This window comes from Mya arenaria, chromosome 4 (genome assembly GCF_026914265.1).
Source record: "Mya arenaria isolate MELC-2E11 chromosome 4, ASM2691426v1".
In the NCBI taxonomy this organism is placed as follows: Eukaryota; Metazoa; Mollusca; class Bivalvia; order Myida; family Myidae; genus Mya; species Mya arenaria.
The window spans coordinates 74,696,457-74,720,168 of NC_069125.1; the positions used below are offsets into that span (position 1 = coordinate 74,696,457).

Here is a 23,712-nt window from a genome sequence, read left to right on the forward strand (position 1 = left end):
TTTATCAAGTCTACTAACCAATCTGGTTCAGTTCAAGTATTGAATTTTACAAAATGATCTAAATGTTCTGATCAGTAAACACATGTTATCTTGTTTTGTCCGAATTTTTTGTGTAAAAACTGCTTATATAAGTAATGTGAATGTAGTCTTTCTCTATTGTTTATGCATTTTGAGTGCATTCTTAATGCTCAACTCATTACCCTGTTTTATGATTGCGTAAGATGGGCATGTACCTTATAAGAAAAGGGTAAAATTGCGGGAAGATGAGGAGAGAGAAAAGGGACCTGTCAAGCGGTTATTACATTTTCATGATTGTAACAGTACAGAATTAATTGTTCACTTGTCATTGTGACAGACACTTGGTTGGGAGTAATTATCCCAAACACATCACCACATAGGACTGACCACCTGTCAATGATGTACTGAAACACAGACTAATTGCTTTAATTATTGGGTGAGATATTTGTGAATGATGACAACAAGGGTCACAATATGGATGAAGTCAAGGATGCCAGGGGGCTCTTCAATTCCCTGATTGATTGTGGCCTGTAAATGGTGGTATTTTAGACATGTTCCGCTGTTTCACCTTCATACGAATAGTGATTATTGCACTACTACAGTGACTTAATTAAAACCGATTCTGAATGATTGTTTATGTTATATGATTTCATTCCTATATAGCAATATCTATCCTAATTAAAATAACAATAAATCAATCAATGATAGTGGAATCAGGGGAATGTATAATGTGAACAAGTCCCTGTTAATGGTGGGTCCTGTTTTCCTGGGTGAAGAGCTCTTCACAATTTTTGAAGAACCTGGGGTCGATTATCAATGTGCCGCTGAAGCCCCGGGGGTCGATGATGGAGGCAGTCAGAACAGTAGCCTAGTACTCTTACAGTGTCATCTTCACTCTCAGCATTGTCAACAGCTGCATTATGTATTGTTCATGAATGAATGTTATTATCCAAAATGCACAATGCTTTGTACAAAATAATCAATGATATTTAAGTTTAATTGTGTTACAAAGTTGAACATGTTTTCTGTTGTACATCATACTACCAGGCTTAGTTGCTGTAGAACAATACTGAACATCAGTGTCACAACATTTCTTTCAATCTACAGTTGTCATCTGAATGTTTCTCTATTCATAATAGTTTATATTATCATTGAATTCAATTAAAATGACAGTTACAGTTTAAGATATTGTTCCCCTGTGGTTATTTTTTCAATTTGATATTTTAAGGATCTACTTTTATCAACATGTCAATCTGGACTTTTTATTGTTTGTCATAACCATTAATGTCTATTGAGCATTCTGTGGGGAAAATGTAAAAATATGCCTACTTTACTTGCAGTTATTCTATTTGTAATAATTATACAGAAAAACTGCATGTTTTAAGACATTTCCAGGTGTATAATTAAGTGGAGCTATGAGGAATTGGTAGGCTGTCAGTGGGACTATACTGACCACTGCAGTGACCAGTGTCCATTCACGTCAGACTGACCAGCACATTTGCCCTGTCCTCATTAACACTGTCCACCTGTCATATGTTGGGAATATTATTCAAGGATAATAGTGCTTTATTGATGTTGCGAGTTTGGGTTATAGTGAAACCATTGTGTAGAGTTATATTTATCTGTGCAAAATGTTATATTATTTCTTGGAATTATCCGCCAGTGTTGTCATCAAGAAATCAACTGGGAGTCAAGTTCTGTTGTTACCAAGGTAATGCAGAACAAAAATAAGAAATGTTAATTATAGTGGAGGGAAGTATGACTATCAAAAGAAAGTGGATATATTGAGAAAATGGAGGTATTAAATATCTAAATAATTACTTGACTGGCATTGCTGCTGATTATGGAAGGAAAATTTGAAACAAGATAGCAACCCTTTTGCTGAACAAATCTGAGTTTATCCTCAGTCTGACAACATTAAGTTTGGTAGGTTTCAGCAAGAGATAGTGTTTCGGCTATTTTTTATAAATTTTAATGTACTTTTGATGCCTGTTGAGAATTTATAACGTAAGAAACTAAAAATGTAAGGAATCAAATGAAAAACTATATTTACCATTGCAGTAGAACAAAACAGTAAAAACTATAATAGATATGAAAAGACATTATTAGTACAGCCAGTAGTTTCAATTGTTTTTTTCTGATATAATATTTGACTTAACGTGTCTAATATATTATTTTTGTAACTTCGTTGTGTGGTAACCTAGTAAAAAAATTAAAAAAATGCTGATCTGCATAAAAAAATTCTATCCTTTGGCATTTTGAATCCCTTAAATGTATTTGTCAGTTTCATCAGGGGTATTCAGTATCTTCTGTGACAGTTCTTATTGAGAGATTGGAAATAAGAATCTGTGTGTGTTGCTACCAATGGGGATGAATCCTCAAGGGAGAATTTTATGAAAGTCTACATTGAAACATGAAGGATCATAGTAGGAGTGCCCTTGGGAGACAGGTGCTGGAAGACAGGGTCAGAGATCACTGCAGATTAGGATCAGAAATAGTTCCTGAAAAACAGAGGTCTCTAAAATCTGCTACCTAATATCTTACAGCCTGCACCATGTACAGGAGGATGCCGATATTGTATGAAAGAGAAATTAAGCTGATAGTCTCTTTATATATATATATATATATATATATATATAGATATAGACTAGACTGGAGCAAGAAGCTGACTGTTGGAAATGAATGGACGGGAGTTTCCTCATTCTGATCTTTGAGGATTCAGGGACGATAACTCCTTCCTGATTAACTGTTTGTTCTTGAATGAGTAAGGGCTTTTTCTACAAAGGTGTTCCAGTGCTGCTCGTAAATTTGTAATTGTTAAAGAGGGTGGCCACGGTGCAGTGCCATAATCCTATCAGTCTGCTTGCAAAGTTGAGTGTCCTAACTATTTTAAATATCAAGTAGTCTTTTAAATGAAAATTGATGGTATCTTTGAAACTTATCCAAAAAAAGATATTTGAAGCCATTTTCTTTTAACTGTGAAAGTTGACACAATTATCTAAACCACATATCAATGGAAAAAAACAGCTTAGACACCTGTCATTTCATACAGAAAAGGATACTTTGTAGGTTTTTATTGTATTATATTATTATTACTTTACTAACAAAAGCATTCCATAACAATTTATTATTTTGATTTTGGAGTCTTTCTTTCCTTGGTGAAAATGGCTTTACAAAATGTTACATTAAATAAGCTTTTGAAATTTTAGGTCGAAATGACAAGGTTAATCATTTCTAGATTTACAGTGATAAACTGTTAATTCTGTCGATTCCTATGAAGTCTTTCATATTTATGATTTTCTGTACATAGATTGAAAGAAAAAGAGCCCTTTACAAAACATTTAATTGTTTAAGATTGGAAATTGAACTTCAAAAATGTTAAAAACCAGGTTAATTCCAAAAAAACATCAAAAGATACCATTATCATAAGAGTTTTTCCAAAGTTTACCACTGATCTGCTTGTCATTGTCCCCATTGATGTATCTGGCCGCTCTTGTATGTTCCTGATAGAACGCCATGGATATTGTTTATTAAAAACTCCAACTACTTCAAGTGCTGATAAAACCCTGTGAAATTATTAGCTTTATCATATCCTGGATTAAAATCTTTATCAAAACTTTTTGATTTTTCTGCAAGAGTCAGCGACCAGGTGACATTTTTTCTAATCGTTAGGACATTGCAGGAAGTACATGATATCTTTTAAGCAATCTTGTAACCAGTTGTTCACCATTTAGTATTATTTTCTGTCCCTATACCCTGTAGCTAATGGTATTTTTTCTGTAAATTATTCATTCTGACAATAAAACTACCACACAATTTATATTGTTTTTACTCCAGTTGGTTCTTTCAATTAATTATTTTACACATATTTGGTATAATGTTTAACAAAGCATAACACAAAATACCAAAGTTGTTAATTCAGTGTGGTTGCTTGCTTGATTGGCTGGGTGAATGGTATTGACAAAGGTTTTGACTTTTGTACTTGTATTGTTTGAATGTATTGCTCCAGCGTGAAGACAGTGGGAATATCGTCCTCGTAAGGAGCGAACCCGTCACATTCTCAACATGGAGGTGGCTAGCGTTTTCCTAAATGGCTAGAGGATAGATAACTGTGCTCGATGGATAAATAGATTTTTGGGTTAAACATTATAATCTTATTTTCACTGTGGCATTCCGTCAGAGAGGATTTTAAGGTTTATTTCTGCTTTGTTTTGATTTTTTTTTTATTCTTTATGAAAAGATTCTTTTATCATTTTTAGGAGTGTGTTTAGTGTCTCAATAATAGCGCATTTGGATTTATTGAGCTGTTATAATTGGAAGAAAGTGGATGTGATCGGCCGTATGGAAGGATCAATGTATTGGACAAAACACCTTCAACGTTTACATTGTAGATTACATTGAAAGAAAATATGAAAGCAGTAGTGCTACTTGTTATTTGTTGAAGAATAAAAATATTGTTTGAAGTAAAAGTATATCATTTTTGAAGAGGAAAGTTTGAGTGCTCCACAACAATGTTCACACAATAATTGATTGTGAATTTATGGGAAGAGCTGAATTGCAGCTCACATTGTTACACTGAGAAGGAAACAGGCAGTATAGATAGTGTGGAATACAGACTTACCAGGGGAGGACTTAGGTGATAATGGTACATCAGGGAGAGGCCGTGCCCCACCTGCCTGGTAGACAGATCTAGGGACCCTGGCCCCACCCTGGGGGCAGATATTGGTTTCCAATTGCACACCAGGACTATCCATTTCTCCTGTTATCTGCTTGATTGGAATATGTGTGCCTTGGGATAATACTGGGAAGTGATTTTGGAATCAAAGAGTTGCATTAGAAGAAAGATTTCTGGCACAAAAGGAAACTGGATTATGCTTTCGCCATAGGTATATGGTATATAGTATAGTATGGTTGATAAATTTGCTGTAGGTGTAAGTGTTTACCAAATTTTGGTTTCTAATTTCAGTGTTGGAGCAAAGTGAAGTAATATATACATATTGTATTGCCTTGACTAACAAAATGTAGACAAAACATTTACATGAAACAGATGGATCTTCACATATTATCAAAACTTATGTGGCTTTATGCAAATGCAATGCGGAAAAGACTTTCAAAATTGGATAAAGTGACAAAAAAGTGACAAGGGGTTTGATATCCCTGAGTTGGGGAGACTGAGATTAAATGGTCGGATTGTTTTCAAGGGAAAGCAGAGTACTATGATGAAATGGTCCTATAAACAGCTAGAATGCACTGTGAAAGGAAAGAACAAGGTATGTAATCGTCATCTTCTTTTCTCTGAATTTTGCAAAAGCACACAACTTGTGACTTGTACAGCTGAAAAATATGCTAAGGACAAGCAGCAACTGCTTTTAAATCCAATCACATGGGTTAACATTGTTAATGGACTTAAATAGTCTAAAAGAATCTGCTACTGGTTCAGAAAAAGACTGAATGATAATTAAGCTGCAATGATTGGTTCAAAATTTCATTATTGAAAAATATTTTTCATCAGAATTGATATCTGTTGACAGTTATCATCAAGATTACCAAGTTGCTTGGCTTATCAGTTGATTATTGAGAGATGAGTGGGAACCAATATGGAATAAATGCATGGCTATTGAGTTGAAACTTTCATCTTCTACACTGAATTATATCACTGGGAGGCTTAAATCGTTTTGAGTAAATATCTTTGCATCACATAATCACCATTTTGGTTGTAATTCAATCATCAAAGTCTTTCAAGTCTAGGTTTCTTTGTCAACTTGTATACCTCTTTGAAGGTCCCTGTTATCGCTATCACCACTTCAATGCTGTACTCACATCAGTGGAATTACAATTAGGAGACAACAATGGTTGATAGTAATACCCCACTTATCACTTAATTGCTTTTTAAAAACACATTTTGGGAGAAATAAATTTTCTGATTTATGATATGATACAGGTTCAAATGCTCACTAAAGACGGACTTAACATCAATTTGACATTGTGATACCTCCCTACAAAGGAGTTTGAACTATAGATAGCTACTGAATAGGTTCAGTTTGTACTCGCTCAATTTTGTATGAGAAACGTCTTGTTTTTAACTTGATCCGCAGGTCAGACTTTTCTATTCTCTTCAATTATTCATCTTTCATATTTACATACAAAAGAGAGAGATATAATCATCTTTAATTTGATTATGTTTTAAACTCTTGGAATTATGCAGCATTAAAGCAATCTGTCTGTACAGTAACTGGACAATGAAGGTCTATTGGTTCTTGCATAAATCTTGTTAGGTTCTATACAAGGCCTAATAAACTGTTCATTGTCCAAAAATGGACTTTTGTGCTGTTCAGTTTAAAACTTATCCTATAATTCCATTGAACAGTCTTTATGACTGCATAATAGCATTTTAAATCCAAATGACTTCAGTAAATACTGGGCCTTGTTATTTCAGTATATGGGCAATAATATTTTGTCCAAAACAGTACTGTCAATGATCAAAATGAGAGCTAAATCATTTGTTAAATATTTCATTGACAGAAATGCTAGTGGTTGATATAAAATATAAATATAAGATCTTTTACATCGATTCTGCGACAAATTACAGTGAACACAATGTTTCCAACATGTTTGACCAAATTAAATTACAGACAACAAACTTTAATGACACTTATGGTACAAGGGGAGGTAACTTAATGTAATTGGTGAATACAAAGGGAATCAGTCGCCATGTTTTGGATAAAAGCAGAGCAAAGCGATCGAGGCCTGATTTAGTTGATAAAAGAAAAGCAAATTAAAGAACTGCATTTGATAAAACCTTCATATAGTTTTAATTAACACTTCTATGGTTATTAGGAGGAATATGTTGAAACGAAATTAAACCTGTTTTGTAAAATTAAACATAATAAAATATACTTGTTTATTCTTTCAAAATGTCATTAGGTTTTCTTCCTAATGTATATGGCTAGCTGAACAAGATTGAGAATATTTCACAGAATACATTCCACACAAACGTGACATAACTCTCACTTGTCGTTGACACTAATAAACTTACTGCCATCATCAGGAACATTTTACCAGTCCTTTGGGACAAATACCAGGAAAATTACGGAAATAGTTTGAAATGCTATTTAGGTTACTTAGCTTCATTAAGGGTTCTGGCCTTTGCAGACATTCAGCTGAGATTTCTAAGATTTATTTAAGATGGTATATGTTTATATGTCACCTTAATTTATAAGTGAAAGGTGCATTTAAAGTATACTAGTTTTGAATAATAAGTAATGTTCTTTTACTAAAGTCAAAAGACTAATGAAGTAAAAGTTTTTTTCCCATCATTTCCATTAATTAGAGATATGTCCATGTATTTAAAAAACACAGGTCTGAGGGCTTTTTAGTCCCAATTGTTCAAAAAGATTCCAAAAAGATGACCTGAAGTATTTAGAAGTAGTATTTAAATGATCAGACTGGTGTCTTTTGAGTATCATAAGTAACCACCAAATTGATTTTCATTACAACGGTATTCAGTCGGTAGCACTTCATCACATTAGATCAAAGAAAATTGTCAATTTTGTCAATGACATATCCCATTGAAATAGACTACACGTACACTCCATCTATTTCAAGTGGAAATGGTGGTAGTGACGGAGCATATTACCGACAACATTCACCTGAGTTGCATTATACAATTTGTTTTTTTAAAAGTTAGAAATACCAACTCGAGTCAGGTGAGACTGTGAGCAAAGTGGTGCATCACTCTCGCTTCTCACCAAGGCTTCCTGGGTTCAATTCCCAGTCTGGCTGTAAGTTTGGTAAGTGGTCATTAAGCCGGACAAGGTTTCCTGACTTGGAACTCTTAGTTTTTAATAAGTTCCACCCACAACACAATATCAGAATCGGGACTCACAGTGGATCATTGTGCCATTACCGTGAGTGGTGATGATTTAAAATGTTGTTATAATGTAATACTTCACAATTGTTGCAAAAAGTATGCAGTTTTCACCTGGTGTTTCTGATGATAAAATGTGTTTGTACATAGTTTTACATAGAAAATACAAAATGTATATGGTTATAGTGATATTAATATCTTGGAAGTAGCCCATTACGGACATGATAGTTTTTACATTGTGTGTAATCATGTCATACTTTTATTATGGTTCCTGTGAATCATGTATGATGGTGGTGTGATAGTGGCTCATATATCAACCTCTCTCACAGCTTCCAGGCACTTGGGTGTTCTTGAAATACAGGGGTGAGTTGCTAATATGTCGTAGTAATTAGCTCCTTTGCAAAAAGGGTATAATGGTAGAGATCAAGCTCTTTCTATGCTCCTCAGAGAATGCTCTTCGGAAACATTTTGTTGCATAGAAAATATCTGCAATTAGAATAAGCTGTAAAAATCACATGGACTTTCTGGAGTATCAGCTTAACCTATCTCAGTCTTTTCCTGTTGGTTAACTTCCATTGGACATCAATAGCGTGATTCCTGAATGTAACAGAATAAGTGTTTTCCACTTGCAACTTACAGGTCTTTTTACATATAGCTTCCCTTTTATGCAGGTATGTACAGTTAATTACCAGGAAGGTTTCCAACGGTTTTCCCATGGTTATTCATTTTCAAGTCTTACAGTTTCAATACTCTGCATTGAAGGAGTGTTACACCGCGATGCAAACCAGAGATAGTAACATGATTACAATTTGAAATACACTGCAATTTAATCAAGTGTCCGGGAAGAAGATTGTCCCAATGGTAATGTAGAAATTGTATCTAATTCCTGTTGCCAGGGAGGTTGATGTTTCTGTGGAGATGGGGCTGTTCCCTCTCACACCCTCCCTTCTGGTAATTACATCACTTCCAGCTGAGTAGTTGATTACAGAAAATATGTCTTTGAAGTTAACAGGAAAATGAAAAATGTATTATAAAATATAGCATCCATCAAGACTTCAGGAAATTTATTTTCAAGCTTTTTTTCTCATATCCCAGAGGTGTAGCTAGCATGCAGTCACCTATCTGACTGTTAATGAAATCAAAACGAGATTAGTGTTTCTTGGTGACAGCACTGCAATATGTCAGCCTTGTAATCAAGTGTGATCACAAATTGTAGGTACTTACTGCTGGCTGCCTACCATCTCATTAGCTGATGAGGAACTGGGACTAGACCCAACACATTTCTTGAAGATTTTATCATCTATGGCCAATATTTTAAGTCATGAATATTAATTGAACATAACTTGCCAGAAGTTTCCATCTGCGGAGAGCTTAGCCTTTGGTCTGCAAGGATTTATCTGGAACTCTAGCAGACATTTCTCTTGGAATATAAATGATTAATTTTGCATGATCAATTCATATCATTTGATAAGAATGCTGTAAATCGTATACAAAGATTGTTTCATACATCTGGACATCAACCCTATTTGGAAATACAAGGTAAAACAACAAAGTATTAAAAGGTGAAGTATGTATCATTATAAATATTCTCAGATTTGTAAACCCTGCTGTGAGATTCTCAGGGCCCTATTATGGGAGAAATATGATGGAAAAATAAATGGGATAATTACTGGGAGAAAATTGCAGTAATCAGGCAAAGTATTCACAAATTACAGCAGATTCATGCCATCTTTTGTATTTTCCTCCTGTTATAATGAATTTAAACGATTAATTTCAAAATATTTTTTTTCTTTTAATTTTAAAAGCCTTAACTTATTAGATTTTAAAACTGATACATTTTTACTGAATAAACTTGACAAATTAAAATTAACTTCTTTTTTGGTCGACTGAAATGTTCAATATTTATACAGCTTCAAGTACTATTTAATAAAATACTATGGTAAACTCCCTTATATAATCTGTGGACTTAATGCCATGTGTTGTTGGGTAAATACTTGAATGTTAAGGACACGAGCTGGTCTTTGATACAGGCTTGTGTGTCGTGGCCTTCTGCCCAGCTTCTGTGTGCGCCACTATTGTAGAAATGTTTATTGCATATTCTATAGCCCTTGTACTGTCATTCATGTGCTCTCCTTTATTCCACAAGTCATGGAAGCTTGCAGAAGTCAATTTTTGGTGAAAGAGAGATCTGACATGCCACCGAAATTGGATACTTTTATCCTTTTCTCTCCCTGAAATAGGAAAGGACTTGTTTAGAAATGAATTTGGCATTAGTTTCTCATGTTTCATTGACATGTTCAAAGAAGTTAAGTAGATGAATAAGTAGCGTTTTCTTCATGTAGGTATTAAAACAATACCTGTTGAGATTACTCTTGACTGTTGTAAGTGCTGATCAATGTACATTGTGTATTCCAATGTTGAAATGGTCGGAAATATGTACCAGTCCGTGCCCTTATGGCCATGAAATGGTCGGAAATATGTACCAGTCCGTGCCCTTATGGCCGTGAAATGGTCGGAAATATGTACCAGTCCGTGCCCTTATGGCCATGAAATGGTCGGAAATATCTACCAGTCCGTGCCCTGATGGCCATGAAATGGTCGGAAATATGTACCAGTCCGTGCCCTTATGGCCATGATAAACATTATCTGAACATCATCTAACATCCACAGCTGATTTTGTCAAAGTTTCTCTACCTCTACCTTTTCAATGTTCAAGGTCCATTAGACCTGCTTTGTTTTTAGGTATGGGTAAGTAACTTGTCCTGCTCCGACAAAGTAACACCAGAGATTACCATCTATACAGTGAAATAGTGAAAAATTGACTTGCACTTTCAAGCAAAGAATGCCTTTATTGTCTAGCATAGGCTAGGTGGCTCCAAACTCGCCTTAAATGTTTTTTAAAACACTGTACACACGTGCCTGCTAATCACAAATATGGTCGATGATTACAGTCAAGTTGCAAAGTGAACAAGCCAGTGGTTTGATCCCCTATCTGGTTTCACTTTTACTTGTGTTTCTTTATTTTCTAGCAGTCTGATGGCGGCTTTAATGAGGATTTAATGGAAGGATAATAGATTGTTAATCTTAGTTTAAGATAACTGACATTGTGAGTTCATGTATGACCATAAAGACCACTGATGTCTCATTTATGGTACCCATCATTACAGTAATAATAGTGCAGGTGAAAACATCTCCAAGTACTCAAGTACTCCAATGGCTGCATTGAGTGGGAGCAAATACTTGCATAAGCCTTAGCAGACACAAAGCCTAACTAAAGGTTTTGCTTGAATTCTTGTTAGTCTTGACTGACACTTAATTGGGCTTTGTACCAAAATGTGCCCTCTATACTTTAGTTCAGACTGTCAGTAGCCAGCCTCATAAACTATGAAAGCTACTGGACAAAGTCATCAAACAATCAAAACAAATGATATTTATGCCAGATCTTGAGTGTTGCCCTTATTTATGTGGAAGTTGTGTTGTCAGCTTAAGTTTATTGATGGATTTTATTTAGATTAAATACTGAACCACAAATAAAGATAAATGGAAGAACTCATTTCTTAAACATCACCATTTTTTCAACAAGGTCTCACATGGAGTGAACAAGAATGATATCACCTCTCATTTCCAACATTTGCTTTTCTTATCTGTTGATTAATATACCCCTTAACTTATTAAATATTCCCTTCAAGTGACAGATCACTTCTCTTAATCATATTTTACTTTTATCTCCATTTCCTCAAGATACCTGTGTTCATGAATCTGATTTCCCTGTTATAGTACTACAATGGTTGTCATTTCATTTAAATGCTTCCATGTCTGTTAGACTGTTATTAAAGTTCACCCCAGTATGTCTCATGGCCTGTTCAAATATGGATTAGTTAAAATTTATATTGCTTTCATTTAAAGGTAAGGGTTGGGCAAAAGTTTGGCCACTATTTAATTTTCTTTTTAACAAAATATTTTTCTCATTAAGGAAACATTCTGTCGATGAAGGCCCAAGCTACCTGGCTATGTTATCAGGTACAATTATAATATCAGAAATAGTAATTAATTAATCCTTCATCTCTAGTTTACTTAAGAGTCGGGTATCAATTTTCATTTGAGATAACAATGTTATATTTACAATGAGCACCTTGTTTGTCTTTATTGTGTTTGGTCCCCTACAAAGGTCAGCGCTGGAGTGTGCATGTTCCTCTACTGGAGATTATTGATAAAGCACAGCTGACCTCAGCTATGTACACCATCGGTTGACTTAAGATTTCAAAAAAAGTAGTTTTCTTCCATTTCTGTAGCAGGGTAAGGGGCACCCAGTGGCGAGCCATTGTGGCCAGGGGAGAGTCAAAGTGGATTGATTGTCATAATTTAAGTTCACTTTAGATATTGATTGTTCTCCATTAAGTGTCTGACAAATGATCTTCTGATCACTCACTGTTTCACAAAAAGAAATTTGTATTTTCTGGTCCTAATGGGTCATCAGTGAAACACATCAGTCAAATTAGAAAACCGGTCATGCAACAAACCTCATTGTTCCTCTGACTGTGTCACTCGCTGGGAAATTAGTGAAATTGATATATTTAATTCATATCTAAACCGCATATTTAAAACTTCAAACTTTCAAGTCTTAATTTCCTTTCATGAACATTGTGACATTAAAGTTAAATATTGATCTGCTTCTCTTCATTTGAAAATATATTTAGAAAACACTCCTTGGGTGCAGTATAAATATTTTCATATTCTATTAACAGTATCTGACGTTGCCGCCATTGTTTGTCAGTTTGGACAGTAGATATTGGAAGCATTCGGCCAGCTGTTAAAACTGCGGTCATTTGTTTGTTACAGTCTAACACTGGCACGGACAAATTAGGAGACATTTCAGCAGTTGCCCGGCATGTTTGTTGGTGTTTTTCAACTAATATATACTGCTTGTCAATGTTATCTTTGACGAACTTGCTATTTACCTGATATTATGTAGCGGCCTTATTTTTTTGCTTCTTTGCAACTTACCTTGTATTTCATGCCAATCAACTTTTACTTTAGGCAGGAGATTGGAGCACTACATTTGTAACTGCGTCCTGTTGTGCAGTTATTTAGTGATATTAGGAGAACAAATCACGCTGCTTCTTCTCTCTTGAGAACCTTCTAGAATTGCCAAACAAGGCACAGCTGGCTTATCGGCCTCTTCAATGGCCATTGATTGCTTACAAAAGTGGGCCTGTATTATTGTTTGTTTTTGTATATTTTTCATTTAAATATAAATCTTAAACCAGTGTGATAGTATTTGATTTACAGATACTTCAGGTATTTTCTCAAGGGAACATCATGACAAATGTTGTTCTGTTCAATTTTACCATCTTGTTATTAAATAAATATTGACAAAAAGTTTTTATCATGAACTGTTCTTGCCTTCAGCATCTTTTTAAGCAAAGTGAATGTTTTGCAATTAAGCCAGAGTACCATCAATTTAACATCAATTTGTCCTGGCTTTTCTGATAGACACAGTGGCATCTATTTACGCCATTTATGGCTGTTCCCGTTTGCTTGATTTCTCTCAAATGACTTGTGAAGGCAACAAGTTAATAGGTTCGGTGAATAAAATGAAAGATGACCTATTCCACATTGGTACATCGTTATGAAAAAATATTGACAATTCATTTCAACTTTGTCCCAATTCACTGTTTCCCTTTTCTGTGTATTGTGCTGTACTGACAACTGAAGAAGAATTTTAACAAGAAAATGAACAAAACATATGGAAGATTATCATTTTTGATCAGTTTTGATTGCGAAAGAATAGTAAATTCTGATAGAATAAACATATAGCACCACAGCTTTTGATTTTTCTTGCAAATCTCATCCCTGTTTTGTTTCATAAAATATCACATATTTTAAGAAAGGTTGATCTTTACTGTGGTACTAGACTATTTTCCTTTTTATAACTATATAGGAAGCCTTGAGCCTTTGGTTGATCATTGCCGTTGTTGCTCTCAGAGTTTGTTAAATTTGCTTTCAAGTTCATAAGAAAATGACCACAGTGTTTATGCACATGCTTCTGCCAATGGGATGCCTGGACAATTTTTTAAATATAATCATTTAGAAAGTTCTGACAAATATGACCACGAACATTTTGTCATAGATTGATTTTATTAATTGGGTTATTCAGCCGTTAGAGCACGTAAATTGGCAAGTAAAGAGACATTCACGCAGTGAGAGGGTATTAGTGGTATGTTACCTATTTAAGGCTCCTAGACAAATGGGATACAGTTCAATATAAGTCCTGGTCTCATTAGCTATCTTATTGTTTTATGTGTAAGTGAAACGCTGTCGTAAATCACCGATCTTCCATTAATTACAGAGAGCTTAAAAGGCTGTGAGCACTGAAGGAGAAAAACTCCCTGATAGGAAACCAGTCTGGCGTCATTGTAATTTATGTATTGATGAGTATTCAGTTTCACCCTTTCTTTGAGTACACAGGCATGTACAGCTATGTATTGTTCATTATTACTGTGTTAAATATTTACAGATTGGCAGTTCAATAATAATCTACATTACAGTATAGAATTCTCCCAGGTTCCAGAACTAGGGTGTTTATTCATCATTGTTATAAATAAAGTTTCACCATGTTTATTGCAGGCATACGTGCGGGAGGGTGCGGCCCTGCAACAGCTTGGTCAGCACGCAGATGCCCTAGCAGCCTTCGCCTCCGGCCTTGCACAAGACACAAACAATACGAGCCTCGTCACTGCCCTCACTGACGCCGCCTTGAAATGTCCCCTCAAAGGTATATGTAAAACAAAGCCTAGAGTCATACATGTAGTTAAATGCTGTAAGATTTTTTGGTTTAGTTTTCTAGTTCTAAAGATATGGCTAGGTGTTTTAACATGATCCTGATCATAACATTTTTTTTACTGCGTTCACTGTCTTTAGTGTTTGCTTGTCCATTTTGTATTTAGAAAATAATGCCATTCAGCAATTTAAAAGTCACCTAAAAGTAAGTTTTTCGCTACTGCAGGCTTGTCTATGAGAAGTAGTTTCAGCTTCACATGTGCCGGATTTTGTGTTATCATTTTTCTCCAACATTTATTGTTGTCATTAATAACAATTGCACACCATAAGTTGTTAGTCATGTTATCTGTTTTGGCTCTTTTGTTGCCTAACAGCTGCTCAGTGACCTGTACTCAAATGATGAAAATTTATGGAGAAAGACATAAAAATCTAATAGCTAACACATGTTCTCGCTAAAATCTGTCAGTCCCAAGTCTGTATTTTAAGTGTATGTCAGTATTTTAATGTTTCTTCGCTTTCTTATCATGTTGACAAGCAATGTAACAGAGTACAGGATTTAAGGATTTTGTAACATATATATCATGTGTCATATTTTGCAGAATTGTCTTGTTTTACACTTCTCAATGGTTGCATGTCGGGGCAGAGGCCAACACAGCATGAACATTGTAGTATGGCTGCATTTAACACTTGTCATACGCAGACAGAACAGCGTCTTAATGTTTGTTCCAGGGCCTGTTTTTCAAGAAGCTAGAAGATGATACTGTAATATTTTTCATTTATTTGTCATGGTGTGAACATTGCACTTGTGTCACATGCATTTGTTCTGTATTTTCAGAGAGGCTGGAGCCTGTCTTCCAGCAGTTACAGCAACTGAAGCTGGACAAGAGCCCATTTGTAATCATCTCTGTGATTGGTCAGGAGCTGCTGCAGGCTGGCCACTACCATGCCTCCACTCAGATGCTCGAGGCCGCCCTCAAGATTGGCACATGCAGCCTCAAGCTTCGGGGCTCGGTGTTCTCTGCCCTCAGCAGTGGCTTCTGGGGTCTCGGCAACATGGACAAGGCAATTATCTACATGCAGAAAGACCTCCAGGTTGCAAAAAACCTAGGTACTTGTCAACACTTCCATTCTTGTGAGATTGCTGAAAGAATAGGGCATCTTGTGTATAATTGTCCTTTATATCTACAATTTGAAATATCTGTGCAACATTCAAAACAGCCTAATACAATGCTAATTTTGAAATATTTCCCCTCAGCCATAATAGCTCATAGCGGTCTTAATTGACTCATTAGTCATTTACAGACTGGAAAATGTTGAAGAAATTGTCAGTTCTTTGTTGGTAATTGTTACAAGAGATTTTATCGATATATATGTGAACAGAAATAATAGCCAAACGAGTCATGTATACTTCATAATTGAAAAATTCTTTGGCTTGTAAATATCTACAGATCTACCTAAAGATTTAAGATGGTGAACTCTGATACTGTGGGTTAAAAGAGTCAAAACAATGGTTTCTGTAATGGCATTCAAAGGTCATTAAATACAGTCTTGAGTCACTTCAATATAGATTTTGGTGCAAGGGGATACATCTTTCAGGCTACTGGTTCCTTCTTGTCTACATTATGTCATATAGGTGAAGAAATTATTACCGCTTTATAGGCATTTATGGTTCTCTGACTCTTTTGTGCAGTTATGGAGTGAATGTTGATAACCAAGCCGTTTTGTGTCTGTAAAGCCAACTCACAATGAATTGGCTCAAAGATAATTTTGCTATTTGCTTTGTTACAATGTTCTTATCCAATTACTACTATAGTAGAGTACAAATGGAGTTTCTGCTATTAAAACTATTTTTCTTCTCCCATTCAGTGATACACTGTACAATAAAAGACAATAATAATTTAAAGTTGATTGTGTTGAAACAAATGGCTTGCATTTGGTATGGATTTGTTTCTATGAATCTGTTATTGTTACAAAAGATCAATATTTATTCAATGATAATTGTTAAAATCATTTTTGAACCAATGGGATGGCAGTATTTTTCAAAATATTGAAATTTTAAATTCCATTTTGATCAACAAACTAAAAGAAACAAGTTAAGTAAATTTTAATCCAAAACTTATTTTAGTAACAACTTAAATCTGCTTTATAAAAGAAGAAAAAAACATTTATCATAAACTTGACATGTCGAACTGTCAAAACATAGTTCCTCATTTATTTATATTGCTCCAGTTTCTTAAGTGTACATATATCATGAGTAGGGGCATAATCATTTTTGATTGAAAGGGGCATGCTTTGTCAGTAAACAAAAATGATTTCAACCATTATATGTATACGTTATCATTTATTTCGAGGTCTTTCAGAAAATGAAACGTTCCCCTAAGCTGTCACAGTCTAGGCTTGAACATTTAATTTCCATAATGACCTCCAAATAAACAAAATCCTGTACAAAATTCATGTCCCAAGTAAGTGTCAAAGTGATGATGCAGCCCATATAATTGTTTCAGCTTTAAAAATGGCTGAAAATGATCTACAGCTTAATCCAGAACGTGTTGATTGACATTTTATTGCACTTAATCACTTAATCCAATCAGTTGCTTTTGAGAAAACATTAAGTGGTGATTTGAATATGTTGTAATCTTATGGTGGAAAATAATCCAGTTGTTATTTTTGTGCATTTAATACATGTTACACAATACAAATGAAGTTTGTTGATAGATTTGGTCCCCTGGCTTAGCTCTCTGAATGTTGCAGCATAGGAATCTCATATGATGTTCACAAATTGAATTATAATAATCTTACCAAGATTTACATGTTTTCTTGATAAATTGTTGTTAATACTTAAAAGAAAAGGTTCCTAACCAATAATTTTTATGGAATTGTGAAACTTGTTTGTTGCTTGTTACCAGCAATCATTTATTTAACCTTATGTTGGGATTAACAATTGAAACAAGTGTCTAACATGAATGTAGTCTATTTCAATAACAATGATTGTGAATGAGCAACTCTTCTGAATCATCATAGCAAGCACCAAACAGACTCTATCTAACATAGAATGATTAATGTCCATGCAACATTCACAATGAAAACTTAATCAAATGCAATCAATGCTAATAAACAACAAACTTGTTTGTCTAAAAAAGAAACTGTTATGGCTTCTGGCAGCTATGTTATGATACATTATGATACTTTTTAGGTAAATGTACAAAATATCTTGATTGTTAAGTTATTATTTGGGACTGTGCATTTACTGTCCCTGTGAATGTCTGACAATAGCTTGATGACATCTGTTTTTATCAGTTTCTGTCCATAAATGTCTTCATTGCATTTCTCATCAACAACTTTTTTTGAACATAAACAATCAAAATGTCACATCTATATTTAGCTATATAAATATCAATGAATATCAATGATTGTTTTTGCTCTTTATTAAAGCACACACCTTGAATTCACTATATGTGGCTATGTCAATCTTCTGTATCTGCTGACACAGCGCTAACTCCTGTTGTGTATGTTTGCAGGTGATGCAGAGGGCGAGTGCCGTGCCTATGGTAACCTAGGCTCTGCCTACTTCTCCAAGGGCAACTACAAGGAGGCGCTGTCACATGACCGCTTCCAACTTGTTCTCGCCATGCGCCTCAAGGACCGCGCCACAGCAACCATTGCCCTTGGCCGCCTCGGACACGTGTACACTGCCATAGGCGACTACCCTAATGCCCTGCAGAGTCACAAACAGTGTGTGCTGCTACTGAAACAGAGTAATGAGAAGCTTGCTGAAGCTAGGGAGATAGGAAATGTTGGTGCTGTGTATCTCGCTATGGGAAACTTTGAAAGTGCTGTAGAATGTCATTTGGAACACTTGAAAATAGCAAAAAGCTTAAAAAACAGTGTAGAAGAAGCAAGAGGTTATAGTAATCTTGGTTCGGCATATCATTATAAAAGAAATTATGAAAAGGCAATAGTGTATCACAAGCAAGTGCTAAAAATTGCAGAACAGAAAAGTGATAAGTGTTTAGAGGCCCGGGCGTATGCCGGGCTGGGACATGCTGCAAGGTGCATGCAAGATTATGGATTGTCCAAAACTTTCCATGAAAAACAGCTGGACAATGCCCTCCAGACTCGTGACAGGGTCGCTGAGGGGAGGGCCTGCTCAAATCTCGGGATTATATTCCACCAGCTGCGGGAATTTGAAGCAGCTCTGAAGCTGCACAAAGTGCATCTAAATATTGCCAAGGAATTGGGAGATAAAGCTAGTCAAGGGCGTTCTCTTGGAAATATAGGGAATGCTTACTGTGCACTTAACAAATATGAACAAGCAATAAAATACCATAAACAGGAATTGGCAATATCAACAGAAGTGAATGACAGACATTCTGAGGGTTCCACTCATGGGAACCTTGCTGTGGCTTATCAGACATTGAAGATGTTTGAGAGTGCTCACCAGCACTATGTTGCTCATCTGAACATTTCCCGGGAGCTGAAGGACTCCCATAGTGAGGCTAGGGCCGTGTGCAATCTGGGCAACTTCCACAGTTCACGAGGGGAATACACCAACTCAATACCATACTATGAACAATACCTAATGCTATCTCAGGAACTGCATGATTCTGAAGGTGAGGCCAAGGCATGTTTCTGCCTTGGTTACGCCCACTTTGCTCTTGGAAACTACCTTGAATCTGTTCGATATTATGAACAGGATTTGTCACTTGCTCAGGAAATGAAAAACCAGTTAGGAATTGCTAGGGCTTATTGCAATCTGGGCCTTGCCCACAAAGCTTTGAACAGTTTCACAGAAGCTTTACACTGTCAAAAGAAATGCTTAAATTTAATGACAACTTTGAAAAATGTAAAAGGCAAGTTCAGAGCTTTAGGAAATATTGGTGATATATTATTAAAAACACATGAAACAAGTGAAGCTATTAAGTTTTATACCCAGCAATTACAGCTTGCTAAGCAAAGCAACAATTCTGACATGTTAGCCACAGCTAACGGTGCCATGGGTGCAGCTCACAGGACACTACAACAGTATGACAAGGCCCTGGCCTTCCATACACAGGAGTTGAGCATCAGGCAAGACATGAACGACCTCAAAGGAGAATGTAGAGCCCACGGAAACCTGGGCAGTGTTCACATGTGCTTAGGAAAATATATGAATGCTTTCAAATGTTATGAAGAGCAGTTAGAGAAAAGCCGTGAGCTTCAGGACAGTGCTATGGAAGCCAATGCCTGTGGAAACCTTGCCATTACAAAGATGAACATGGGGAATTTTGAGGAAGCCATAGGCTTGTTTGAGCAACAGTTAGCCATGTTAGAGCAGGTGCATGGCAACAATGCAACCTTTGACCGTGGTCGTGCTTTCGGGAATCTAGGTGACTGCTATGAAGCCCTTGGAGACTTTGATGAATCTATAAAATGTCATGAACAATATCTAGCAATTGCTCAGAGTGCTGGACACAATTCTGACCAGGACAAGGCTTACAGAGGCCTGGGAAATGCTCACAGATCAGTGGGCAACTTGCAACAGGCTTTAGTATGCTTTGAAAAACGACTAGTGGTAGCCCATGAACTGAACAGTGAGGCAGCAAAGGCTTCAGCATATGGAGAACTGGGCTGCCTGCACAGCCTGCTAGGAAACTTTGAGCAGGCGATCTCGTGCCTGCAGCACCAGCTGTCCATTGCCCGGGAAATGGGTGACCGGCTGTGCGAGGGGGATGCTGCATGTGGGCTTGGCGGTGTCTACCAGCAAATGGGCGAGTATGACAAGGCCTTGGAGTATCACGAGATGGACCTGCACATCGCTGAGGACACCAACAACAAGGCATGCCAGTGTAAGTACCCACACACCTTTACACTTGTGTATTTTCAACAATGTGATGCTTAACTAGGCATGAATATCTGCCACCATTTTAACTGTCTGCTTTTAAAGCTTTGCCTAGAAAACTGTCTTACAACCACTTCATACAGATGTAATTGTACCTTTCATTATTACAAAGTAGATTGATTTTTCCTCTCAGACATTCTTGAGAGTAAAATGAGAGGTATTACATGTCATTTTCTGTCTCGCATATTACAAGATGATGTTAGAGAACTTTCAATTACTATACTCCACAGGTCGAGCATTTGGTAACCTAGGTCTCTCCCATGAGTCCCTTGGAGAGTACACAAAGGCAATCCGCTACCAGGAACAACATCTCAGTATAGCAGCAGAAATGAATGACAGAGTTGCTAAAACTCTTGCTTACAGCAGTCTTGGTATGACCTTTGATTTGGGAATAGACTTGTCATGTAACAATAATAGGTGCTTTGAAAAAAGAGAACTTGAAAATGATTAGTAAAGGATTTGGTTCTGATTGGAACCACAACAAGCTGTCTGAATGAAATGTATAGCCTTCATCTGATAACTTAAGTAGACACTGAGACAAAAAGGGTTGTCAAATCTTGTTTCTGAACAACACAAAGCACTGCATATACTGGTATATACTCTCCATGTTATTTCCGGGTATTTGTACATCAGGTCGAGTGCACCATGCCCTCAACAACCACCAGAAGGCAGTGGAGTACCTGCGGCAGGGCCTACAGATAGCGGAGCAGCTCGGCCGCATGGAGGATGAGGCAAAGATACGTCACCGCCTGGGCCTTGCACTCTGGGGTCACGGCAACCACGATGAGTGCCAGCAACAGTTGTATAAGGCATCAGAGCTGTTTGAGAGTATCAGGCGGGATGCCCAGTTTAACAGCGAGTACAAACTCTCCCTGTTTGACCTCCAAACTGCCTGCTACCAGGCCCTGCAGGTCAGTTGTAAAATTATTTAAAAAGTGTTTAGTGTCCCAGAATAAAGAGTATCAAGGTTTATTTAGTTTTGCAGATTCTAATATTTGTTTCAAGACCCTGCAAGCCAGTGGATGTCCAATTGTTACATGTGTTGTGTTTAATGTAGTTGCTCAAAATCTGACATCTTATAAATCCTATTCATGTACAGTGAAGGTAAAAAATTTGGACACCTGCTGTATTTTGTCATATTGCTCACTGTCAAAAATAACCTAAAAAAGAGATGAATTGATTGTTACCTGGAATAGAGATATTTGGGGAAATTTTGCATTTGTCTTGAGTAATGTGTTTTGATATTTTTTTTTTTTAATTTGAGAACTGATTTTTACACCAAACAATGGGTAATAAAAAGAGGCCTGGTCATTACTCATGTGAAATCTATGTTAATTCACTACATTCTTTCACTTTCAAATGCACTTAACAGATCTGATGTACAGATCACAAAATGAATTTTATTACTTTCAAAACAATTACTAGCCCTGTAATGGAGTTAAACAGTTTAAATTTCTCCTAAAAACTTGGCCTGGTTTTTGCCAGAAGGTTGTTATCAATGAAAGCTTTAACCTGAAGATTATAGCCTGTTTTAATGTGTTTAGCATGTTTATGTTAAATAATACTTTGATATTGTTGAATGTCATTTCTGGATGGTTACATGAAGTACATGTATATACAAGATAGTGTCAATTGTTCAATGGATGAAAGAAAATGAAATCACTAGAGACCATCGTTTATCGGAGACAAGGCTGCATGTTTAGTAAATGCTACATCTAGATACTCAACACAGATGACACTTAGTCTAGTGCACAAATGCATTTTTAACAAGGTTTTCAACAAAACAAGGGTATTAGAATGGGGATGTTTTTGGGTGGCGTTTTTTTCAGAAGGGCGGGCAGGCATCAAACATTGGTTTCCGCTCAATAACTTACGCTAGTGTTGATGGATAGTAATGTTAGCTGGTGTGTAGGTAGCTTATGTAAACAGCTAGCTTGGGATTGCTTTTGGGTAGGGTTAAGGGCAAGGTCACTGTGACTAAAAATAGAAAACTTTTTTCTGCCCAATAACTTATAAAGTTAGAATAAGTGGATAGTAATAAAAGTTGGTGAGTAGGTAGCTTATGTGAAGAGATACCTTGAGATTGCTTTTGAAGGGGATAGGGTCAAGGTCACTGTTACTAAAAATAGAAAAGTTGTTTCCACCCAATAACTTAAGTTTGAATTTATGGATAGTAATGAAAATTGGTGTGTAGGTAACTTATGTAAAGAGCTAGCTTGGGATTGTTTTTGAGGGGGGTGGGGTCAAGATCAAGGTCACTGTGACTAAAAATAGAAAAAAAAATTCTGCCGTATAACTTAATTAAGAATTGATGGATGGTGATGAAAGTTGGTGTGTAGGTTATGAAGAGCTATCTTGGGATTGCTTTTGATGGGGGCCCGGTCAAGGTCAAGGTAACTGTTACTATTAATCCAAAAATGGTTTGTCCAATGACTTTAGTTAGAATTGAATGAGAGTTGATGTGTAGGTAGCATAGTGAAGAGCTAGCATGGGATTGCTTTTTTTTTTGGGGGGGGGGGGCAGGCCAAGGTCACTGTTACTAGAAATATAGAATAGAGAAAACAAATTATGCCGAATTACTTAGTATTTATGGATAGTAATGAAAGTTGGAAAGTTTTTGTAACTAAAAATAGAGAAATAATTTCCACCCAATTAATTTAGGTTGCTTCTTTTCCCTAACTAATACAAGAAATTAATTTGCTATAATATCTAATTGCCCATATTAAAAACTTGGTTTCGTCACATTGTGGTGTTTCTAGTTTATTAGATAATTGAGACATCTTGCTTCTAAAATTCCTTTCATTACATTCTTATTCCCCTTGCAGCGTGTGTTGGTGACCTTGAACCGTCACCCGGAAGCCCTGGTTGTTGCAGAACGTGCTTGCACGCGGGCCTTCATTGACCTGCTAATGGAGCGCCAGGCAGGCACAGATGGATTCTATGGTAACCATGTAACAGACCCTCCGCCCATCACCACAGACCAGATCACCAGCATTGTGCAGAAACAGCGCAGCATGGTGCTCTACTTCTCCATCGCATCCGGTTTCCTATACGGCTGGCTCCTTACCCCAAGAGATGGTAAATAGTCTGTTTTTTGTGTAACAAATTAATTTTCTCATACAAAGTTCCCTTACTTGTGAAAATCATTCTTCATTCACTACAGTTAATT

At 36.2% G+C, this 23,712-nt stretch overlaps 1 protein-coding gene across 2 annotated transcripts in view; it reads left to right on the forward strand.

The window, feature by feature from the left end:
• Window positions 1–23,712, forward strand: part of LOC128231456 (tetratricopeptide repeat protein 28-like) — a 78,215-nt gene that overhangs the window by 44,163 nt on the left and 10,340 nt on the right. The window contains exons 1-7 of one of the 2 annotated variants that reach the window (XM_052944295.1): window positions 4,088–5,288; window positions 14,513–14,660; window positions 15,501–15,773; window positions 18,184–20,490; window positions 20,774–20,914; window positions 21,177–21,454; window positions 23,369–23,621. In XM_052944295.1, coding sequence (XP_052800255.1) covers window positions 5,235–5,288; window positions 14,513–14,660; window positions 15,501–15,773; window positions 18,184–20,490; window positions 20,774–20,914; window positions 21,177–21,454; window positions 23,369–23,621 — 3,454 coding nt within the window. In that variant the 5' untranslated portion in view covers window positions 4,088–5,234. Of the gene's footprint in view, window positions 1–4,087; window positions 5,289–14,512; window positions 14,661–15,500; window positions 15,774–18,183; window positions 20,491–20,773; window positions 20,915–21,176; window positions 21,455–23,368; window positions 23,622–23,712 lie in introns of those variants that run through there. The other variant, XM_052944294.1, reaches the window with a different exon arrangement.